General features: G+C 37.8%; 3 protein-coding genes and 2 non-coding genes across 5 annotated transcripts; 1 reads left to right on the forward strand and 4 right to left on the reverse strand.

The window, feature by feature from the left end:
• The first annotated feature begins 634 nt into the window (after nt 1-634).
• On the forward strand, nt 635-5,172 carry LOC116205183 (leucine-rich repeat receptor protein kinase EMS1). The gene is made up of 5 exons (XM_031537691.1): nt 635-1,603; nt 2,194-2,454; nt 2,770-3,121; nt 3,278-3,801; nt 4,358-5,172. The coding sequence occupies exons 1-5, from the start codon at nt 1,174-1,176 to the stop codon at nt 4,837-4,839; spliced, it is 2,049 nt and encodes a 682-aa protein (XP_031393551.1). The 5' UTR covers nt 635-1,173; the 3' UTR covers nt 4,840-5,172.
• Nucleotides 5,173-5,376: 204 nt separating this feature from the next.
• On the reverse strand, nt 5,377-6,485 carry LOC116205184. Its single transcript, XM_031537692.1, has 2 exons — nt 6,336-6,485; nt 5,377-6,149 (listed from the first exon to the last, which is right to left on the reverse strand). Exons 1-2 carry the CDS (start codon nt 6,390-6,392, stop codon nt 5,538-5,540), a joined length of 669 nt encoding a protein of 222 aa, XP_031393552.1. The 5' UTR covers nt 6,393-6,485; the 3' UTR covers nt 5,377-5,537.
• A 7,159-nt stretch (nt 6,486-13,644) lies between these two features.
• LOC116206183 lies at nt 13,645-17,066 on the reverse strand. Its single transcript, XM_031538983.1, has 7 exons — nt 16,790-17,066; nt 15,787-16,205; nt 15,510-15,673; nt 15,350-15,430; nt 14,896-14,971; nt 14,714-14,806; nt 13,645-13,987 (listed from the first exon to the last, which is right to left on the reverse strand). The coding sequence occupies exons 2-7, from the start codon at nt 16,193-16,195 to the stop codon at nt 13,881-13,883; spliced, it is 930 nt and encodes a 309-aa protein (XP_031394843.1). The 5' UTR covers nt 16,196-16,205; nt 16,790-17,066; the 3' UTR covers nt 13,645-13,880.
• LOC116206459 lies at nt 14,151-14,235 on the reverse strand. The gene has a single exon (XR_004156692.1). It is a non-coding gene; the product is annotated as a small nucleolar RNA U31b (small nucleolar RNA).
• On the reverse strand, nt 14,420-14,504 carry LOC116206458. Its single transcript, XR_004156691.1, has one exon. It is a non-coding gene; the product is annotated as a small nucleolar RNA U31b (small nucleolar RNA).
• Nucleotides 17,067-20,240: the final 3,174 nt, after the last annotated feature.

Genomic DNA, 20,240 nt, shown 5'->3' on the forward strand with positions numbered 1-20,240 from the left:
TTACTATTTCATTTTTTTTATTTTAATAAATAATCGGTTCTGGGTATCCTGTAGGCAGGAATTGGAATCGGAATTGATTTTCACCGGTTCCTAATTTTAATACCCGAAACCTACCCTATTTTCAATACGAGCTACCCGGACCATATCCTAACGGGTAAATTCCGATCGATTCCGGGTATAACCGGTACCTGTGTACACCCCTAATAAAACTCCCGACAACGACAGCTTACGTCTTATATAACCATTAGAAATAATAAAAATAAAAATTTTCACCGACTTAGCTGTAAGCTAGAAAAACACGACTGTGGCCGCGATGGTTAATGAACCTGAACTAGAGACCGTAAGAGATTGATACATGTTATATATATCGAGGAACTCGGTCTCGTGAAATGCATTGAATTTGCTCGAAATAGAAATGACCAATGTGCGATGGGAGTTCCACTGAGCTTCACCAAGTTTGGCTTCAGAATCTCCTTCTCCAGCCTCTTGGTCCCAATCCAACATCCCCTTCCGAGTTACGACGAGTTACAAACTGAGTTGAGTCCCATCACTCACTTCATCACGAGCACCCAAAACCCAAAAAAAAAAGAAAAGAAAAGAAAAGAAAAAGAAGTATAAGTCCAATCACTCCTTCGCCTTTCCCTTTCCACACCACACCCCCCTCACCACCTCTTTGTCATGCACAATCCCCATTGACGGTTTCCCCTTGGTGGACAGAAGCTTTTCCATCCATACCAAACACAAACAGAGGCTGGACCTCTTCCTTGAAATGTGAACTGGTTCCCTCTCATTTCATTCTTCAAGCTAGCAGTAGATCTTTTTGAAAGCTGATGAGAGCTCCTCTCTGCTCATCTCTTAATTTCCATGCTCTGTTTTCCAACCTTCTGCTCATTTTCACACGTCTCTCCAAGCGGGCAAGCTGGGCCTCATCAACTTCAGTAGATTGCGTTTGAAAAAGTCGCAAAGTTCATACCTTTACACCCAGAAAGAAATCTCCCGAGATTTTTCATTCCTACCGATCCTCTCGCACTCTGTTCCTTCCTCAGCTGTTAAACTCTGCTCCAAGTTTGAAAAGTTGGCACCTTTCTTTATCCCCAGACCATTAGAAAGCCAAAGCCACCATCTTTCCAAGAAAAGGACTCCCCATCAGTTCTCACTCATTCACCAGCCAAAATGAACATGCTGGTTTCCCTCTTCCTCATCCTGCCTCTCCTCCTCTCTGCCTCCCACTCCACTCCCACCTCGGAGCTCGCTACCCTCATGGCCATCAAGGCCTCTCTTGACCCACAGAACCAAGTCCTCACCTCGTGGACTGACACTCCCTCCGCGGACCCCTGTGGTGGGTCCTTTGAGGGAATAGCTTGCAATGAGTGGGGCCACGTGGCTAACATCTCCCTTCAGGGGAAGGGCCTCAGTGGGAGGATTCCTTCGGCTCTGAGGGAACTCACTGACTTGACTGGCCTCTACCTTCACTTCAATGCTCTGAGTGGAGAGATTCCGAGGGAGATTGGCAGCTTGAGTAAGCTGACTGATTTGTATCTCGATGTGAATAATCTCTCTGGGGGCATTCCTACTGAGTTTGGGAACATGTCTAACCTTCAAGGTATGCTTTTCTTCCCTTCTATCTTTATGTGTTCCCCCTTATCTTGTTACCAAAATGTTGCAGTGTTTTCAGGTTTGAGGGATGGGGAAGTGTGGGTTCAGTTAGATCTCATGCATGATGCAATGCTGCTTAATTTAATGATTTCCTTTGTTAATTAGAGTTACTTGGTGGATTTTTTTTTTCGCCTTTTCCATTGATTGTCATTGTTTGAGTGAAGTCTCACTTTTTGTCATATGAAGTCTCAGCTGTTTGGTATTGGAAGTTTGTATGAGTACCGATAAAAGAAATAAGGCCCATTTTCCAAAATAATTTTTAAAACTATTATTCCAGAAGCAGGTAGGGAAATTGAGTTTGGTGCAATTCCCTTTTTTCAAATTGACAGAAGATTTGGTTTCTGCAATTCTATTTAGTTTTATATACAACGTTGCAGTCAGTAGAGTAAGTCCATTCTCATCCACAGTGAATGTTCGATGGTTGGCATTTCATCTGTTGGCAATATTGATCTGCCTTAGTTTAGTCCATGAAGTTCAATCCAGCTTCATTTGTGTTTGGGCATCCGTAGAGTTTTGACACCGTGCTTTTGTCCACAGTTCTGCAGCTGTGTTACAACAAGTTGTCCGGAAGTGTCCCTACACAACTCGGGTCTCTGAAGAAGCTCACTGTTCTTGCTCTGCAATACAATCATCTGACAGGTGCAATTCCCGCTAGTTTGGGTGAGCTTCAGGTGTTAACAAGGTTGGACCTGAGCTTTAACAGCCTCTTCGGTCCGATCCCTGTTAAACTAGCAAATGCCCAGATGCTTCAAGTCCTTGATCTTCGGAACAATACTCTCACTGGCAATGTTCCTCCAGGTAGCTGAACATCGTTGCTCTCACCCATGCTCTCAAACATGCTTTCTTTTTTGTTGAATTCCTGAAAATTAGATTAAAACTTTGGGCTGGTCGGGGCGGTTAAAGCAGTGAAGGAAGTATGGTGACAGATCTTATGTTTTGCTTTTCTTGCCCTTTATCAATGCGATGAGGGAACTTACCAGGCCTCCTTGAAGAGACTTCCCTACTTTCATGACCCTCTCCTACTCTTAGGGCCGTTAACTTTGACAACCTACTCATAACAGAAGAAGAAAGTGAATTGACTCCATTTTTTTTCCCGTGTGTTCGAATGTTTAGCACTAAGGAGGCTCAACAGTGGTTTCCAGTACCAGAACAATCCTGGCCTGTGCGGGTTCGGTTTTCCAAACTTGGAAGCTTGTCATGCTGCTGATTATATTGATCCGAGCAAACCTGAGCCGCTCGGGCCTGACAGTCTCTCAAAGAAAAATATCCCTCAGTCAGCTAATCTCACTAAGCCTGATTGCCAGAAACCCAACTGCAGGAACACATCAAGACACCCTAACACTGGTCTTGTTTTTGGAGGACTTACAGTGGCAGTAGCATTCATTGTTTCCGGACTATTTGCTTTCTCGTGGTACCGCCGGAGGAAACAGAAAATTGGAAGTGCCTTTGACGCTTCAGAAAACAGGTACTTTATAAGCAAATTTAACAAACTACCTGGCAAAAAGAAGCTTGGCAGGAAAGTGGGGGTGGAAAAGAAGACAGAAGTACGAATATATTCCTGATTCTTGATATTACACTTATACGTGTTTTGTTGACATCTTTGGCTTGTTGTTCACAACAGGCTAAGCATTGATCAGGTCAAGGAGGTCCGCCGGAGGAGCGCATCCCCGCTCATCAGCTTAGAGTACTCCAATGGATGGGACCCAATGGGTAAGGGTAGGACTGGGAGCGGGACTGCATTCTCTCGGGAGGTCTTTGAGAGTTTCATGTTCAATCTAGAGGACGTGGAGCGGGCAACCCAGTCTTTCTTGGAGGTGAACCTATTGGGCAGGAGCAGCTTCTCGGCTGTTTACAAGGGAATTCTGAGAGATGGGTCCTCTGTTGCTGTAAAGCGCATTGCGAAGACAAGCTGTAAGTCCAATGAGAACGAGTTTGTGAAGGGTTTGAAGCTATTGACCGCACTTAAGCATGAGAATCTTGTGACGCTAAGAGGGTTTTGTTGCTCGAAGGGGAGGGGTGAGTGCTTTCTCATCTCTGAGTTTGTTCCCAACGGGAACTTACTGCAGTTCCTCGATGTGGAGCAAGGTAGCGGGAAGGTTCTTGAATGGTCCACAAGGATTTCTGTCATCAAAGGAATTGCCGAAGGTTAGACCAATCTTGTTTTTCTTTCTCTAATTTTAGTAGTAATTATCATCTATAAGGTCAAGCCTGGTATTACAGAAATATGTGGGGAACGCTTTAGATTGGCCTGTGCATATAGCCCATCGACTATGGCGGTTCAGTATCAAACAACTTCTGGGTCCTTTGTACCATTTCTTGGTGTATCCGTTCTCCACTATAGTACAGGGCTGTAGGTCCATTTCCTTCTTACAGTCTTAACTTTCAGTTTTACAAGTTATTGTGCAGATTGGAAGTCCATAAACTAGAACGAAATCTATGAGTGTATCCTTTGCTTCATTAATTAGTTTAAATTTTACTTTTGGGTTAATTGTCTCGGCACAGGGGAATGCTGCAATATAGGTGTAAGCACTGGAGTACTGTGCGTGCTCTTAGGCTTTCGAACAGATTGGAACGTCAATACCAGCAACCTTCTTGCTTCTTGACCAGTTTCTCCTATGTCCATGTCCTTCACTGTTACTTGCATGATGCTTCAGAACAGTTTAACTTCGCTACTGATGTCTGCAATCCCGTTTTATGTCAGGAATTTTCTACCTCCACAGAAGCAAAGGCAAGAAACCAGCAGTAATACACCAGAACATCTCCGCAGAAAAGGTCCTCCTTGACCACTGGAACAATCCTCTGCTTGCAGACTCGGGCCTTCACAGGCTCCTTGTGGACGACATCCTGTTCTCAAAGCTCAAATCTTCTGCTGCTATGGGATACCTTGCCCCAGAATACACAACCACCGGCCGATTCACAGACAAAAGCGACATTTACGCGTTCGGCGTGCTTGTGTTCCAGATTCTTTCAGGGAAAACACTGATCAACCCAATAATCCGGAAGGGTGCTGAGTCAGGGAAGTTCAGTGAATTCATTGACCCTAACTTGGAAGGAAGTTTCCCAGAGTTCGAGGCAGAGAGGCTCAGCAGACTTGCTCTCCTGTGTACCCATGATTTCCCGAGCCTTAGGCCTTCCATGGAAGAAATCGTGAAAGAGCTGAGCGGCTCAGGTTGGAGTTCTTGATTAAGTCTTAGGGGCAAGTCCGTATGTGTCTTGGCTCGTTTTTCGGATGCTGAGTGTGTGGCCTTTAAGTTTCAGCATACCTGGTTCTAACTTCTGACTCATTTTCTGGGAGGGTTATATGGTCAAACGATGCCCCTAGACAACCTTGTCCTGTCCTTGAGTACAGTTGTTTCTATATTAAGCATGTAACTGTTGTTAATGCAGAAAACCATTAAAGGCTTGTAAAGTAGATTCATTAGTGGACCTCCGATATGTTCAAGCATATCCACATATGCATTATCATATGGTTAATATGTAAAATTTCTGAGAGTGAAATTGTCATTTCTTGAAATATTCTAGACTCCGTAGTCCGTTCTATCAAACTCCTATCTCACATCAACTTTCTTGATTATATCGAACTCCTATCTTGGTCATATCAAGGTACCTATGAATCGTCATGAATTATTCTATTAACTTTAACAGTTGACATTGACCGAATCATGGTTCGGGGAATTGAAGAGTAGTTGAAAATGGAGAAGATTTACAGTTGCAGCATACTTGCACAAAACTAGCACCGAGCACAATTTAGGACTAGGACTTCGCATTGACAATCTACTTTATGAAAAAACCCTGTAGATTGGCCTTCGATCACTAGTTTATCTACAGATTACAGGTCAGTAATACTCGAATCAAATTCGCCCAAAAATCTCCTGAGGAAGTTAAGCTCTGATCGTATGATCCCTCGTTCGAGGGGAAACGATACGGAACACGTGCTCTTCCCCAGTTAATTCGTCCACTTTCACAACCCAACAGCTCTTCTTGGTTAAGCCCCCGATCTTGCGACAACCTTTATTCATGACTGCCCGACTCACCAGCAGTCCCTCCCCGATCGGGAGAAACTGCGTGTCTGTTAGTTCACTCCTGCTCCATTTGCCTCCCTCATGCTGAGCATTATAGCCCACAATGAGAGCTCCATTGGAGTTTCCGCTCGCGGCCTTAAACACCTGTTCTTGGTGGTCGCTCTTGCAGTCGATGAGAACAAAATCAGCACTTTTGAGCTCATCCAGCAGAAGGGCAGCGGAGTCTCCAACCAAGAACTCGACGAACCTGGAGTGAGGTCCGAGAGAGTTCTCGTACACTTGCAGTTCTTGGAATGAACTCAAGATCATCATGACCCGTCCTTTGGTTTGATGGGCTGCTGCAATTAAACCGAGCGCCATGGGTGTATTGTCAATGGCTCCAGAAGATGCCATCACCATTAGCTGTGCATTGTTTCCTGCTGCAAGTGCAGAGATGAACTCTGCTACATCAGGCTCTTTCCCTCTTTTGCCCTGCAAGAAAACCGAAAAGTTCGGTTAGATAGAACAAAATAACAACAATAGATTCCGAAAGTGGTCATCTACGAGATATAAAAGCTTCAAGGAAATAGAACCGAATTGCCAACGGAAATGAGATCACTTTTAACATGGTGATTCCTATTCGTATATCAGGACCAAGGTGGATTCTGGACCACGTACCATTTTCAAGGCTCTGAGATAAGCTTTAGTGGCGTTCTCGGCTGACCAACAAGCCATCAATTATTATTCAGACTAGCTTAATGCAATGAGCACGAAATATACGAATGTTGATCTTGCTTTGATCAGACAAAAGACTAGATAGCTCAAAGCTTTGTTGGAGATAGGCAGGGTGATCATGTCTTTATATATGGGCTTTGTTGATCTAATGGGAGATTAAATTATCAGTAATGAAGGCATCTAAGGAAGCTTCCCAATAATGGGAATCTTACGACCATGACAACTGGCTTAATCAATCGGCTGAACATGCTATATTATTATTTGAAACAAACACATGAGGCAATTTGCAGAGAGCTAATTTAATTAATATCGATTTGATAATTTGAAACAGTTTTGCTAAAAGATATTATTACGGTATGTATGTGATATCTGCACATTGCAGATAAATTCATATAACATTGTTTATTTTGCTTAATTATAAATACATGTCACGGCGATTCAATGGGGTCAAGGCCTCTCATATTCACAAAAGGACGTGATTGAGCCAGCAATTTTACACATGATATGCGTCGATCATATTCCGGAGCATAAGCAATGTTCCAAGGCAAGAAAGTACAAGTCTTATTGGTTTTGAGGAAAAGCATTGGGAGTTAGTCTCCAATGTTTCTTGATGACATCGAAAGAGATGTATGACTGAGACAGGAATATGAACAAATTAATATTTGGTCCCCAACAAATAGTAACAATGCATAAAAAGGACAGTTGACTTGCAACAATTAATTAAATTTGGTACAAGCTAAGAAAACTTATATGGGTTATTGATATATACTTGGAATAGGGATGCGAGTGTCCAATTAAAAGCATGGGATACCAGTCCCTTTGAGTAGTAACATATAGAGGTAGATTTCTAAGACCTATGGACCTCTGTTTAACCAGAAAAAGTCTATCGAGATTGTCAATTAAGAGGTGTGATACAATTGACAAATTACAATGTCAGTTGACGAACCTTACTTATCCAAAACTCATTCGAAATTTCTCGTAATCAGGATCAAATCAACGGACAAACACGGAATAGCTCAACAAATGGCCTGGGAACACCTTTTTGTTTCACTTAAAAAAGAAATACAAAGGAATCAAAAATTGAAAGGAAAAGAAACATAAGAAAATTAAATTGAAAGATTTAAAAAGACTAGATGCATGGAAAGAAAAAAAAATGGGCAAAAGAAAGAAAACAAAAAAGAAAGAAAGAGATAATACTATAATTACAATAGAAATAGATAGATTTCTAAGATAGACATGTATATAAACTTGCATGTTGCAGAATGAAACAATGGAGGAACATGTAGCCAACTAGGTTTCCACATGTTTCCAACATGGTCCCATGAGCAATCCTGCATGGCACTTCCCAGAAGCAAAGAACATTCATAATTTACGTCTATTTTTTAATTTAATTCGAGCGAAAACCTCTCATATGAAATTTAAACTATTGCCTTTTCTTCTTAGATATATTCCTTTTGTCTTCAAAATTGTATACATTAGATTCGATCTCAACAGGCATAGATTGCAGATAAATACTATGGTCAGAATCGAACACCATTATATATATATATATATATATATATATCACTGGTATAGGATGTCGAAATAGTTGCCTAAGATGGTGCTTGCACGCACACGGTGGTCGATGCGGTATCGAACTATTGTATGTGCAAAATTAGCTGTGAGGTTCCTGATAAAGCAACAACATGCATGAGTTGCATTAATGGAGATCTATGAATACACGAGTAGAAAATTAATTAAAATGCAGTTATACAATAAATAAAATTTTGAGTTGAATGTTGATGTGTTGCATGCCTCTCAGGACAAGGCATGTAATATTAATTAGAGCTGGTCCGGTTCCGTGTTGGCGGAAACTAGACAATGTCTTGGGGACAATATCGATGGAGCGTGCGAGAACAATATTTTTGTTATTTTATTCGCGATCGATGAATTTTTATTATAGTTGTCGGGTTACATGACCCCTAGTTGAAGTTGCGAGATCAAAACCGGGTAGGCATCATATTCACTAGGACGATAATGTTTCGACATTTCCCATGACAAAATATAGCCTATAAATGGACGTTTGTCATCGGATCCTATACCTAGGTATATCAGAGACGCCCGTAGCAAGAATCTACGAAAATCTAAGAAATGGATTTGCTTAGCATGTAAAAATTTAGTTAATTTACATGGCAATTTCATCTTATTCCTACATACCTAACGTACCAGGAAACAGTGTTTCCGAGGGTCGGATCAATGCCAAGACATTTAGAAGATGGTATAAATTGATTCGTGTACCATATAGATATATAACTCCGACATAATCCAAGAGTTAGATCATGTTCATAACCGACCATGCACGAGACACATTTGTAACTGTGCTACATATATTTGCCCAATGTCTCCCTTCCGATGAAGGAAGCTCTCTTTCTTAGAAGGTCCCCTCTCCTGGCCAAATTTATAATAAAAAAAAGACTAAATAAATAAATAAATAACAGGAAAGGAGTCCATAGCACGAAATCTGTGTTTTCGCCTAGCGAAGTGAATTAGTTCAAATAATTCGACCCTTAATTTATTTAAGTAAAATTTTTAATCAGAGCCTTGTGCGCAAAGAAAACCCATACTGTAATAGTTTTACGCCTTAGTGAGCTAATAAACTCGAACTGGATTAGTCAAAATTCATTAACTTTTCAAATACTAGAGTTCACATAAAAGTATGGTCTTTCGGCCTCCTCTCACCTATACTTATATATATATGTGTGTGTGGGGGTCCATAATAGAGATTCAATCCAGAGATGACCATTGAAGTTTGAGTCTCTCATTTTATTTTTTGTGTCTCTCATTTATGTGGCATCTATACGATAGTGTGAGATCCAACTCAGAGATACAAAAAAGAAAGACCCAGCGGAAATAGTCTATGGAACTCTCCTAGAGTAGCCACATCATCTATGAAACTGTAAAAAAATATTATATTTTATGTAAATTTTTAATATTAATTTTCTAATAAAAAGTACATAATAGGTATGAATTTCAATTTAGATTGAAACTTTTTGTCACTCTCACACCAAAAATCTTAAAATAACTCTCACTTAAAAAAACTCAACATAAAAACTTTCCCACTACTCTTTCTACGCTACCAATAAATCTATATCTATACTATATGCTAAAAGAGAGTTCTAAGAAGCTCTCTTAGCCGCATCATCTATGAGAATATAAAAAATATTATATTTTAATTGAGTGGTGGGAAGAGAACTCTCAATAGTTTATTTTTAGTTGTAATAAATTTTCTTAATACAAAGTACAAACCAAGTATGAATCTTCATGTAGAAGGAAAATTTTGGTCACTCTTACACCCAAAAATTTAAAATGAAGATGATTTTAAAAAACATCCCTCTAATCTTTCTATGCTATCAACAAATTTATAATTTTCATTTTTACGCCTTAACATCACAACACAATCCCCTAAAATCCTCTTACCTACTCCTTTTCATTTTCATCATATATATATATATATATATATTTGTTTTCTCATTCTTTCTTGAGTTACAAGTTTTGAAAAAAAAAAGTATTTACTATTTATGTTTATGGTATCTATACTTCATTAAATACAAAAATTAACTATATATGAATAATGTCAATCAAAGAAGGTACTATAGAGAAGATATATTTTTGAGATATTGAAATAAATATATATTATATATAATATAATTTATCTCAAATGAACATTTAATTTTCCATAATCATTTCAATAAAGTTACAAGGTCTAATGTTATACTTGCATCAGTAAATTGCAATAAATACCGATATAATAATAATGTCATTTTATTATAATATACAATTGTTGAAATTTGACACATACTTTTTGAGTATACAGTATGAAATATATCAAGTAAAGTTTTGAGTTAGAATTCACATAAAAAAAAACCGAGAGAAGATATTAAGGTACACAGCAAAGCGTGAGTTAATCTAATTAATGAAAACAACTCAAAAGAATCCAAGACTTTCTCATTTCCAACCGCCACACTCCTCTCTCATCTCATGTTGTTATATCAACCGTGACATGTTGATATAACAAGCTTCAAGTCACACCACGCAACGTCATTGACGTTGCACTCGAGTTTTACTGGAGGGTATCCAAACTCATATCGCGGTAGGTCGGCACCCAATTGCTATGGCCAACACAAAAGGCCCCCATTGGGCTAGCATGAATCACTTTTCCCTTTTCATAGTCGTTCCTCCTCACCGAATGCTAAAGCTGCAAAAAAGCTCTACCAAAACCTTCTTTCAGCTGCATTAGCAGTATCATTCTGCATATTTGATGAAGCTCCGGATGGTCAAGGTTTTTTCGTCATTCATTATATTTTCTGTCATTCTTATCATTATAGAAATCTGCATTCATTAAATTTTGGTAACACTAATAACAAACTTGCACCTTTACTTCAAAGGTTAAGAAATGACCGCTGACTTGAGACTTCTTGCACTCGAGTTGGCTTGAGCTTTTTTTTTTTTTACTTAAGAGGTTAGAGAAAATATTCGGATTTAACTTGTTGCCTGACTAATAATGAAAGTACTATGAAATATGGGGAAGAGAGACTAGACAATCCATAATTGAAGAAATGAATGGTCTGTTCTGTAGCCTGATAGTAATATATCCATGTTCTGGATAACTTTCCAATGGCATGACTCTTTAGCAGCCCTCCGACTATCCTTCGACCACCTTTACGAAGCTGTAGATGGCCACATCGATCCAGGCACGGCCAGGCCCTATAACTCTAGATCATAGAATCTCTACGTATATTTGACGAGAACATTGTTGGTAAATATTGCCTTCAAAATGCGTTCTTAATGAATTTTGTTTTGTTGTGCCATTCGTTATGTGTAAACTATTATATCATGTCCATGCTTTGTCACTGTAGAACAATATTTTTCACTTCACGTATAGGCCTTAAATTCTCTATCTTTTAATCTCATTAATTTACTAATGAAGGCTTTCATTATAATGTTCAAGAACTTTTGAAAAATATTTATCATGGACCTTGGACATAAAAAGAGAACAAATTTCGGTCTCGTCTTAGATCTATTATGTATACTATCCATTTTTTAATGAAAAAAAAAGCGCCGGATATTGGACACAGAAAGGAAAGGCACGGAACCGGTTATTTCATTTTCTTTTTTTTTTTTATGAATTAAATATGTTTATTTTAATTTTAAATTACCTAATATAATAAAATACATATAGACGAAATTTCTTTCTTTTTTTAAATTTTATTCATCAAATATAAGATTAAATATATAATATAATATAATATGATATGATAAATTATCAAAATAATGTAGAACTAAAAATGTTTGTGAGAGTAGAAAATCTTTCGTATTTTCTCTCACATTGCTCAAAAGTCAAAAGTCAAAAGTGCTCAAAAGTATGGTCTTTCTTTTGCTTCCTCTTACTTATTCAATTTGTTATATTATATATCTTACTTAATTTCTAGTCTATAAAAAAATAAAAATAAAAATAATTTTGTAATTACTTATTTTGTTTTATTAGGGTTAAAATGAAAAATCAATATGGACTATATATGACTGTATTATAAATACTAGAATGTTGTAGTAAACGAATAAAAGAACTATAATATTCTACTCTTTTTATTTCAAGTTTTCTTGGCAACGATATGTACCAAGCAATTAAAATCAATATATTAGATCAAAAGAAGTTGTAGTACGATGTCATGCGCTCTCACCTGATAACTAAGATGTTTCAAGTTCGATATTAAGTAAGACTATCGGTGTCCCTTTATTAATTATTAAAATTTATATCTCATTATACTAAATTCACAGATATCCCTTATAACTTAAAAAAAAGATCAGTATATTAGTCACTGGATTGATTAGAAACCACTGAGCTTTTTCTTCGGATCTATATATTTTTCAATCACTGCCATCTAATTTGAAGATGGATTTAATTATAATGATTTAAATGTGATCTTTATCTCCATTTCCTCTAGCTACTTCATCTCCTACCTTGATTGCTTCTCTAAAATATAGAGATATATAACGCAGTTTGTTCCTAGAGCTACAGGATATTTTTAGTTTTATCTCTTGACTTTTAAAATTTTGCACCATATTTATGGGAAAAATAAGCACGATACCACCCATCCAAAAGACCAATTTTCCGAAACATCTTTCTCGTGTTAGACGACCTCCCCAAAAGGCCAAAACTCATCCTATTCTGTTATTTAAGGAGATTTAGGATATCTTGCCCCCTAACATGAACATAGATAATTTATGTAATTTACCCTCTTATTGCTTGTGAAGATTGAAATATTGTTTTTCATTCTCAAGGGGTCCTCAATTTCTCTAATCAAATGACTGTTATAGAGATGGTAAGAATTTCTCAATTTCTCTAACTTGAAAATTTAAATTTAAATATAACCGTTAATTCCTTTCAACATGAGAGTTTGAATGAGAGTTTGAATCGAGAGTGTTATAGAGATGGCAAGAATTACGGCATAATGCCCGTAGAAGTAGTCAATGACTAGGGACCGAGACGGAGCAAGAAATCTTGGCTAGCGTAGGCAACATATCTACGTCAATAAAATAAATCCTTTCTAGCAGTTCAACATATCCTGTTTGCGAGCAATTCTCGACAAAAGGTATTCAACATATCCATGTTGAGATGTGGTGCTAACTATTTATTAGCAATTTCTGGACAAAATTAAATATTACTGTTAATTCCTCTTTTGTTCTGTCGAGAAAGCGGAAACAACACGAGTTGCTCGCAAGCTAGTAGGCATCGACTACACGACATCTGAACTAATCCCTTTCAACATGAGTTTGAATCAAATTGGTTATCCAGCAGACGAAGCTTACCGGCATCAGTCTTTGACTCTAGGGCCAACCTGAGTCGTGTTCCGCCGACACAATTACAACCCTCCTTACATTTCTTTGTTTGCTTATAACTTCGAGCTTAATCAAAATATCAAACGTGAACCTGGCACTCTACTCTAATCTTGGACCGATCACGCTGAGCCGAGCTTTATTCAGCTCACTTCCTGCTTAAAGCTTATACTCAGTTCACTGCTCAGGTGCACTGAAAACGGAGTTTTCAAGCTCAATCTTTTCTGACTGAGCCAAACTCGAGCTTCACACTATATGTTAGGCTCAGAACTAGTGTTAAGTGACTGTGTTGCAGTTTATCCATACTGCTCTGTATGCAGAGTATGATAACCCCACTCATTCTTACACTAAGGGAAGGGCAGACAACACCACACAACAATGTCCATCAAACTGTCTATTGTTCCTTAATAGAACCTATACAAGGAAAAACACGCACGTTTTCTAACCGCACGGAACACAAATTCTCAAAACTTATGACAATTTATTCATACAGTGGTACAACCATATCATCATCAGATGCTCACCTCTAGCAAGAAACGAAATCTTCACCCTGACAAACTGCACCTGTGTATATGTATATACATACTATTTAAAAGTAAATGGAGCATATGTAGCTCAGTCAATATTTATCCTAACCACCTTTTTACTGCTATTTGTGGAATTATCTGACCTGAACCTCCCACGGTCCACAAATGGACGTCTCCAACTTCCCAGAGCATCACCTGCAGAACCGAGACACAGTTTATGCGGATAGCCAATCACCCGCTCATAAATGCAGAAATAACTTTTTGAAGCCGATATATTAGTCTGATACTCATCATACAACTAGGAAAACGAACTAACAAGTCCTTTTTAAGAGCCCGATGATGTAAGGACGCAACAACTGGATCAGATAAAAGGTCGAACACCATCACCATCTTGCACCAATTAATGCAAGTAAGACTAGGTGTCAAGATTTATCATCATGTCCCACCAGAACTATGCAGAGGTCAACCACATGAGTAACTAGAAGATTTAAATGCTATTAAACAGAGGCCATAGATGCAAAAATAACTTTTTGAGGCCAGTATATTAGTCTGAGATACTGATCATGCAACCAGGAAAAGAAACTAAGAAGACCTGTAAGGGCCTGATGATGTAAGGAGACAACAATCGGATCAGATAAAAGGTCGAACACCATCACCATCTTGCACCAATTAATGCAAGTAAGACTGGGTGTCAAGATTTATCATCATGTCCCATCAGAGCAACTACGTAGAGGTCAAAACATATGAGTAACTAAAAGATTAAAATGCTGTTCCAAAAAGGTTTCATTGACAAATAAACTACTAGCACCGCAAATAAAGTTATCACAACCTTAAGTAAGCTTGATTCCAGCTGAAAAGCACATATTTACTCTGAAAAGGGAGTCTTAACCAAAAGTAAAATGTATGTAGAGTATAACTCACCTTCACTTAGCCGTGCGTCATGAACATTATTCTGATTAGGCAAATGGTCTCTCCCACTATTCGTCCATGATCTCTCGAAACTTGCCAACTCATCTGCCAAGTGCTTACTACATCAGTTGCCATTGCCAAAATAATTCATTTTGTACCTTCTTCAAGAACTATGAAGGTGAGAAGAAATGAACCTTCATTTAGATTATGCAGTGTCTGCACTGTGTCCACTTTACCATCAGAGTTGAGCTTCCTTGTGACGGAGTGACCCTATACAACCAACATCTCTTTAATTAACAAGATAATCTATGGAAGGGATTAGAAAATTCTAAACAGGTTCCCATCATTACGCTGCATTTAAATGGAGGGTTTCAAGGAAATGAAAGAGTTTCGAACACCAAAACTATAACACAAAGCTTCCATTATAATGTCTTACACCTAGGTGACTATTGGCTTTTGCCCAAATAATCTCAACTGTCAGTCCCAATTTTATTAAAGGACTGATAGTTGGCCATGCAACGGAAACAAAACAGGTGAAAATGAAGCAGCAAAGAATCAACATTCATCAAGTTTCACACTGTATATATAATGACCCGGAGAGAATTTTTAACATCATCACAAATAGTTTCTCAGGCGATCATCACAGACCTTATCATTTATACCCCTAGAAATCCTATGCGTTGCTTGACAAGTACTTCTATCTGCTTCCTTGCTTTCCTCCAGTACCACCTGCTTGGAAGCTCAAAAGTTTAGAATAAGATTGCGAGAGATCAAAATACAATTGTAACTACTTAAAGAAGTTAATTACCCCATCACTGCCTCTGCTTCTAGTCCTACTTGAAGTATAGTAAGCTCCATTGACACCCCCATAGGTAACTTTAGAAGTCTGTACACTGAAGTTTTTAGTCTGATCCTGAGTCCTTTGAGCCCTGCTATGGTCGCTTCTGCTGTTCAGCATCATACTTTTCTTTGCTGTTGATGTCAGTCACATCAAACCAAAAGAATTTAGCTCCTTACCAAGATCAACTGGCTCTTCAGTATGCAGCAAACATATAATTAGAACAGCAATGAAAACTGTCAAGTACCTTCGGCACCATTGTCTGGGTGCTCAACCCAGGGTTCCCCGCTCACAAGTTTGTGCTTTTGATCACCTACATAGTGCTCCTCTGTAGCCATTGTAGCTGCTTTTGCAGTGAGTTCGCTCTCATCATCAGAGTCCAGTTCTTCAATGACAACACCTTTGTTAGAACCAGAATTTGAAGCATCATCCATGGAGCCATTGCTCACGTTGGAGTCAAATATGCTGCCGACTGGCCGGAAGAGATTGTGAAATGGATCTCCTCCACCAAAGCTGCCGAATGGCCGGGTAAAAAATGGGTCATCAAATAGATCCCTGCCCCCAACAAGGCTAGGGAAATCTCCAAACCCGGGGAAGCTTCTAGACGGGTGATCAATGTTGAAGAAAGTGTCCCTGGCTTGTCTTTCCCTCTCCATTGTACTATTCCTGTAAAACCCCAAATACAATGGTGACGACTATCGTTTTGCCTTTAAAAAAAAAAAAAACTACCATTTCTTGGAGATTTGCCCCACCATAAGATCTCGAAGAGCACGGAAAAAATACTCATAGTCGCATGGGGGATTTATATGATTTAGCATTTGAAGAGAGCAACTCAATCGAATCTATAGCAAGAACTATAGGAAGGTAAATCAAATCCGAGAGCCATAATAGAGGACATGATTGTATGATTAAGGCAAACACCATGATTGCCTTCATCAACCGTCAACAATCTCATCATACATGCTAACTGAGAAGTTCAACATTTATGATCCATCAAATATTCCTGGTTCATTGAAAGTTCATCCGTCTTACTCACATAACTGGAAAATTTAAAATGCAAAACAAAATCCTGAACACGAGATGTGATCTATCAATGATCTTTGCGTCCGGACTAAGAACGGAGCGCACATTTCCGAACTCAACCACGGGAAATGAACCTCAACCTCTGACTGTCATAAGATTTGAGAAAGCAGTTCAACATCGATGAAAGCAATCAAGCAGGAAATGGTGGAAAGATGATGACGACGTACCTTCAGAGGTCTCCGCAGTGAGAATTCGCGAATTGGCCGAGAAGATTGAATTGAAGAATGAAGGCAGGAAGGCTGGTCCGTTAATGGCGGAGTGAAGGTTTTCGGTCTACCATTTATCAGCGTTAGCACCTTCATAATCTCTCTCTCTCTCTCTCTCTCTCTCTCGTCAGTTTAAGGTGGCCGGAGATGGTGACACGTGTGCACAGGGCTGATTTCGTAAGCGAGCTAGAACCTTCTCAATTGGTCGGGCTTTCTTGTTAGTTCTACTTCCCTCCCTCTTGTGAAGGGAGAGAGCTAGAAGACGGGCCAAAGAGGGGTTATGGACGTTTCGAGAATGCGGCTTAATGCAGTGGCACTCTGAAAAATATGGTCCCGTTTTCTTATTTCGCGCTTGCTTTCTCGTGCATTAGGTGTCCCGATTGAAATTTGGTACCGGAAGGTCGAATCTCATTTTCTTTCTTGATGATGCACATTTGCCGACCGAAAGGGGTTTGAAAGCCACCATATGGCTGGTCCTGCCTTATGTTTGGTTAGTGGTGGATTAAGCCCTTGTGATATGTTATTGCTCTTGCTCCTAACCCTTACATTTTATTTTTTATTTTTCTGATGTAATAGTAAGACTTCTTGTTTTTTTTTTCGGTGATCGCGTAATGGTTAGACTTTCGTGGGCTCGAGCATTCCTTCCTTGAGCTGTTCATCATCCGCTTGTAAGATTTTGAGCTCGATTTTGAGGTTGAGACTTCTCATACTTTTTTAATTTCTTTTTATTTTATTATTTTAAGACGCATATCTATCATGCATTACTGGAATATTTTCTTCTTAAAATTTTGAAATATCTAAAAAATTATAATCAATTTATACGATTTTTTAATATGTGTGCACGTAATTTGTTGTATTAATCACTAACATTGATTAAAAATTGAAAGTAAGAAATTGTGAGATGGAGTTTAATGAAAAATTAATTGAGTCTGAGCATAAGAATGCCAGAGAGAAAGAAAGGAAGAGGAAATATATTTCGGAAAAGACAGTCCGCCTGGTAGTTAAAGATTATGTAAATTATTATTTTGTCCATAATTTTAGTGGCTAGTAATTGATTATATTATTTTGATATGGGCAAAATTGGCAATAGAATTTTACACCAACTCTCGCTTTTCTCCTATTTGTAATATAGATCTTTCAGTAAAATTATGGATATTCTTAGTAGAGCTGTGCACGCGGCGGCTTGGTATGGGCATGAAAACAATTTTTCGGGATCCGAAATGGTCGGATTTTTAAAACTATTATGGAGAACTGAATCCAAAATTAAGAAGAAAACTGAACCTCCACTGATCGGGTTTTTCAAGTCGATTCTCGGCTAACACGAATACAATAAAGATTTAAAAGACAAACTTAGTAAAAACAAAAATAAGATAATTCTTGATTAACCACATAAAAGTTGAACGACAATAACTTCACTCAAATAATATTAATTGGCTTGTTTGGTTTCAAAGTAGAATTTTAAAATCTTACTTTAACTTAAGTATATCCACAACAAAACGAAATAACTTATACAAAGTAAATGGGTGGACCCCATTTATACTACTCTTTTTTCACAACAAAATAAAATAACTCATACAAAGTCAAATGGTGTGCCTTATTTTTACCACTCTTTTTCAAAATTAAAATTTGATTTTAAAATTCTATTTTGAAACCAAACGCAGTATAAAACTCCATAGACTATAACAGCATCACTATCACTAGATAAAACTAAAAGGGTCTATAAGGGTCAAAGTTTCATCAAACACGAAATCATACAAATAATATAACTTTGAGACGATTTGGGGCAAACGGATTTTCAAACCCTATCTGAATCCGAGCTACAAAAAGTAAACCGACCCTAGAATTGAACCAAATTATAAAAAACATGAAGATTCGGATTAGTTCTAGGTGGGTCAGTTCGAATTTTCTGATCTTTTAGTTTTTTTGGACAACCTTAATTCTCAATCTATTAGTTTAGATTTTTTTTATTCAAGCGTGAGCTTGATTAGATATCTTTATTGAATTTTAAATTCATATATATACTACGGATAAAACTTGGACCACTATTTCATTATGTAGTTGAGGTCTTCTTATCTATAATAAGCCAACAAAAAAAAAAAGTAGCGAATTTGGATACCGAGTTGGGGAAGAATGGTCTAGAAACGGTAGTGACCCTTGGCCATAGATTTTCAGGAAAATTCTCTCTTCCCAAATTGTGTACTATTGATAACATTAACAGAGGCAACATCGACCAAAAGCCCGAAAAAAAAAACTCAAGATAAAAAAGAATTGAATTTAACCGCTTGAGCGGCTATCATCATTAACGGACCCTCACTCGGTTAGACCTTTATCTACTAAAAATAATTCATTTCATGCCTTTTCTACAGCTGATTTTTTAGGTGCAAATTTTTTAACGTAAACTTACTTCATACTTTCTCTTTTACAAATACTTGGATCTAAAAAAAAAAAATTTAAGTTCAGTTGTAAAGAAAAAGAGGTATACTTCGCCCAACTTATATGACCTTAATGGAATTTATAAAAAACCCATTAGTAAACAGCTATCAATTGCAAGGATGGCATGAAATTGCGTATTTATATTATTCTAAAATGATATGTAATTTATAAGTAGATTGAATAAAACGAAAAATATTAAAAATTTTGCGTTTTTGTGTGTAATGATCATGTTTTCCCTGGCTAATTACCTTATCTTTTCTCAAGTCGGTCAAAACACATCATCTACGTCGAGTTTAACGCATTCATAAAAAGTTACCACGCCGCCAAAGAAGTTCTGAACTTCAAATTTCAAGGGGAAGAGAATTTCTCTTATGTTTGAGCCAATTTCTTGCTAGTTCGCTTAAAGTATTATATAGTAACACTATTTCAAGTGAGAAAGCTAAACATGGCAATTTAGCTTTATTGTTTCGAAAGGTACATGAAAATCAGTTAACTCCTAAAAATTGTTTTGAAAATTATCCATAAAAGTGACAAAGTTTTTACTTAATAAATAACAAAATTTCCGATTACCTACCAATAAGGGTTGGTTCAAGCGACTTGGCACATGTTCTCCTTAAATAAGGTCGCGGATTCGAATCTTGTGAATGAAGAAAATCCTTGATTGAGAGAGTTTTGTCGCTTAGCAAGTCGATTGGCTTTAACTGAATTAGTTAGGGCCCATTGGGTTCGTGGATAAAAAATTTCCGTTTACCTTAGTCCATTTGGGTAAGAGTTAAGCAAAATTGTCTTTAGGGCAAAGAGAAAAAAGAAATTCTAATGAAAGCAAAACCATTACAATATCAAAGAGGCCCAAAAGAATCATAAAAGATATCTCGGTGGCCCCTAACTCGAAAATTTTTCTATGTTTGCCCCTCAGTAAAACATAATTATCCAAATGTTTTCCTCTTTCCATTCTTAGTTTTTTTTTTGGGTTAAATTC

Source organism: Punica granatum, chromosome 4 (genome assembly GCF_007655135.1).
Source record: "Punica granatum isolate Tunisia-2019 chromosome 4, ASM765513v2, whole genome shotgun sequence".
Classification (NCBI taxonomy): Eukaryota; Viridiplantae; Streptophyta; class Magnoliopsida; order Myrtales; family Lythraceae; genus Punica; species Punica granatum.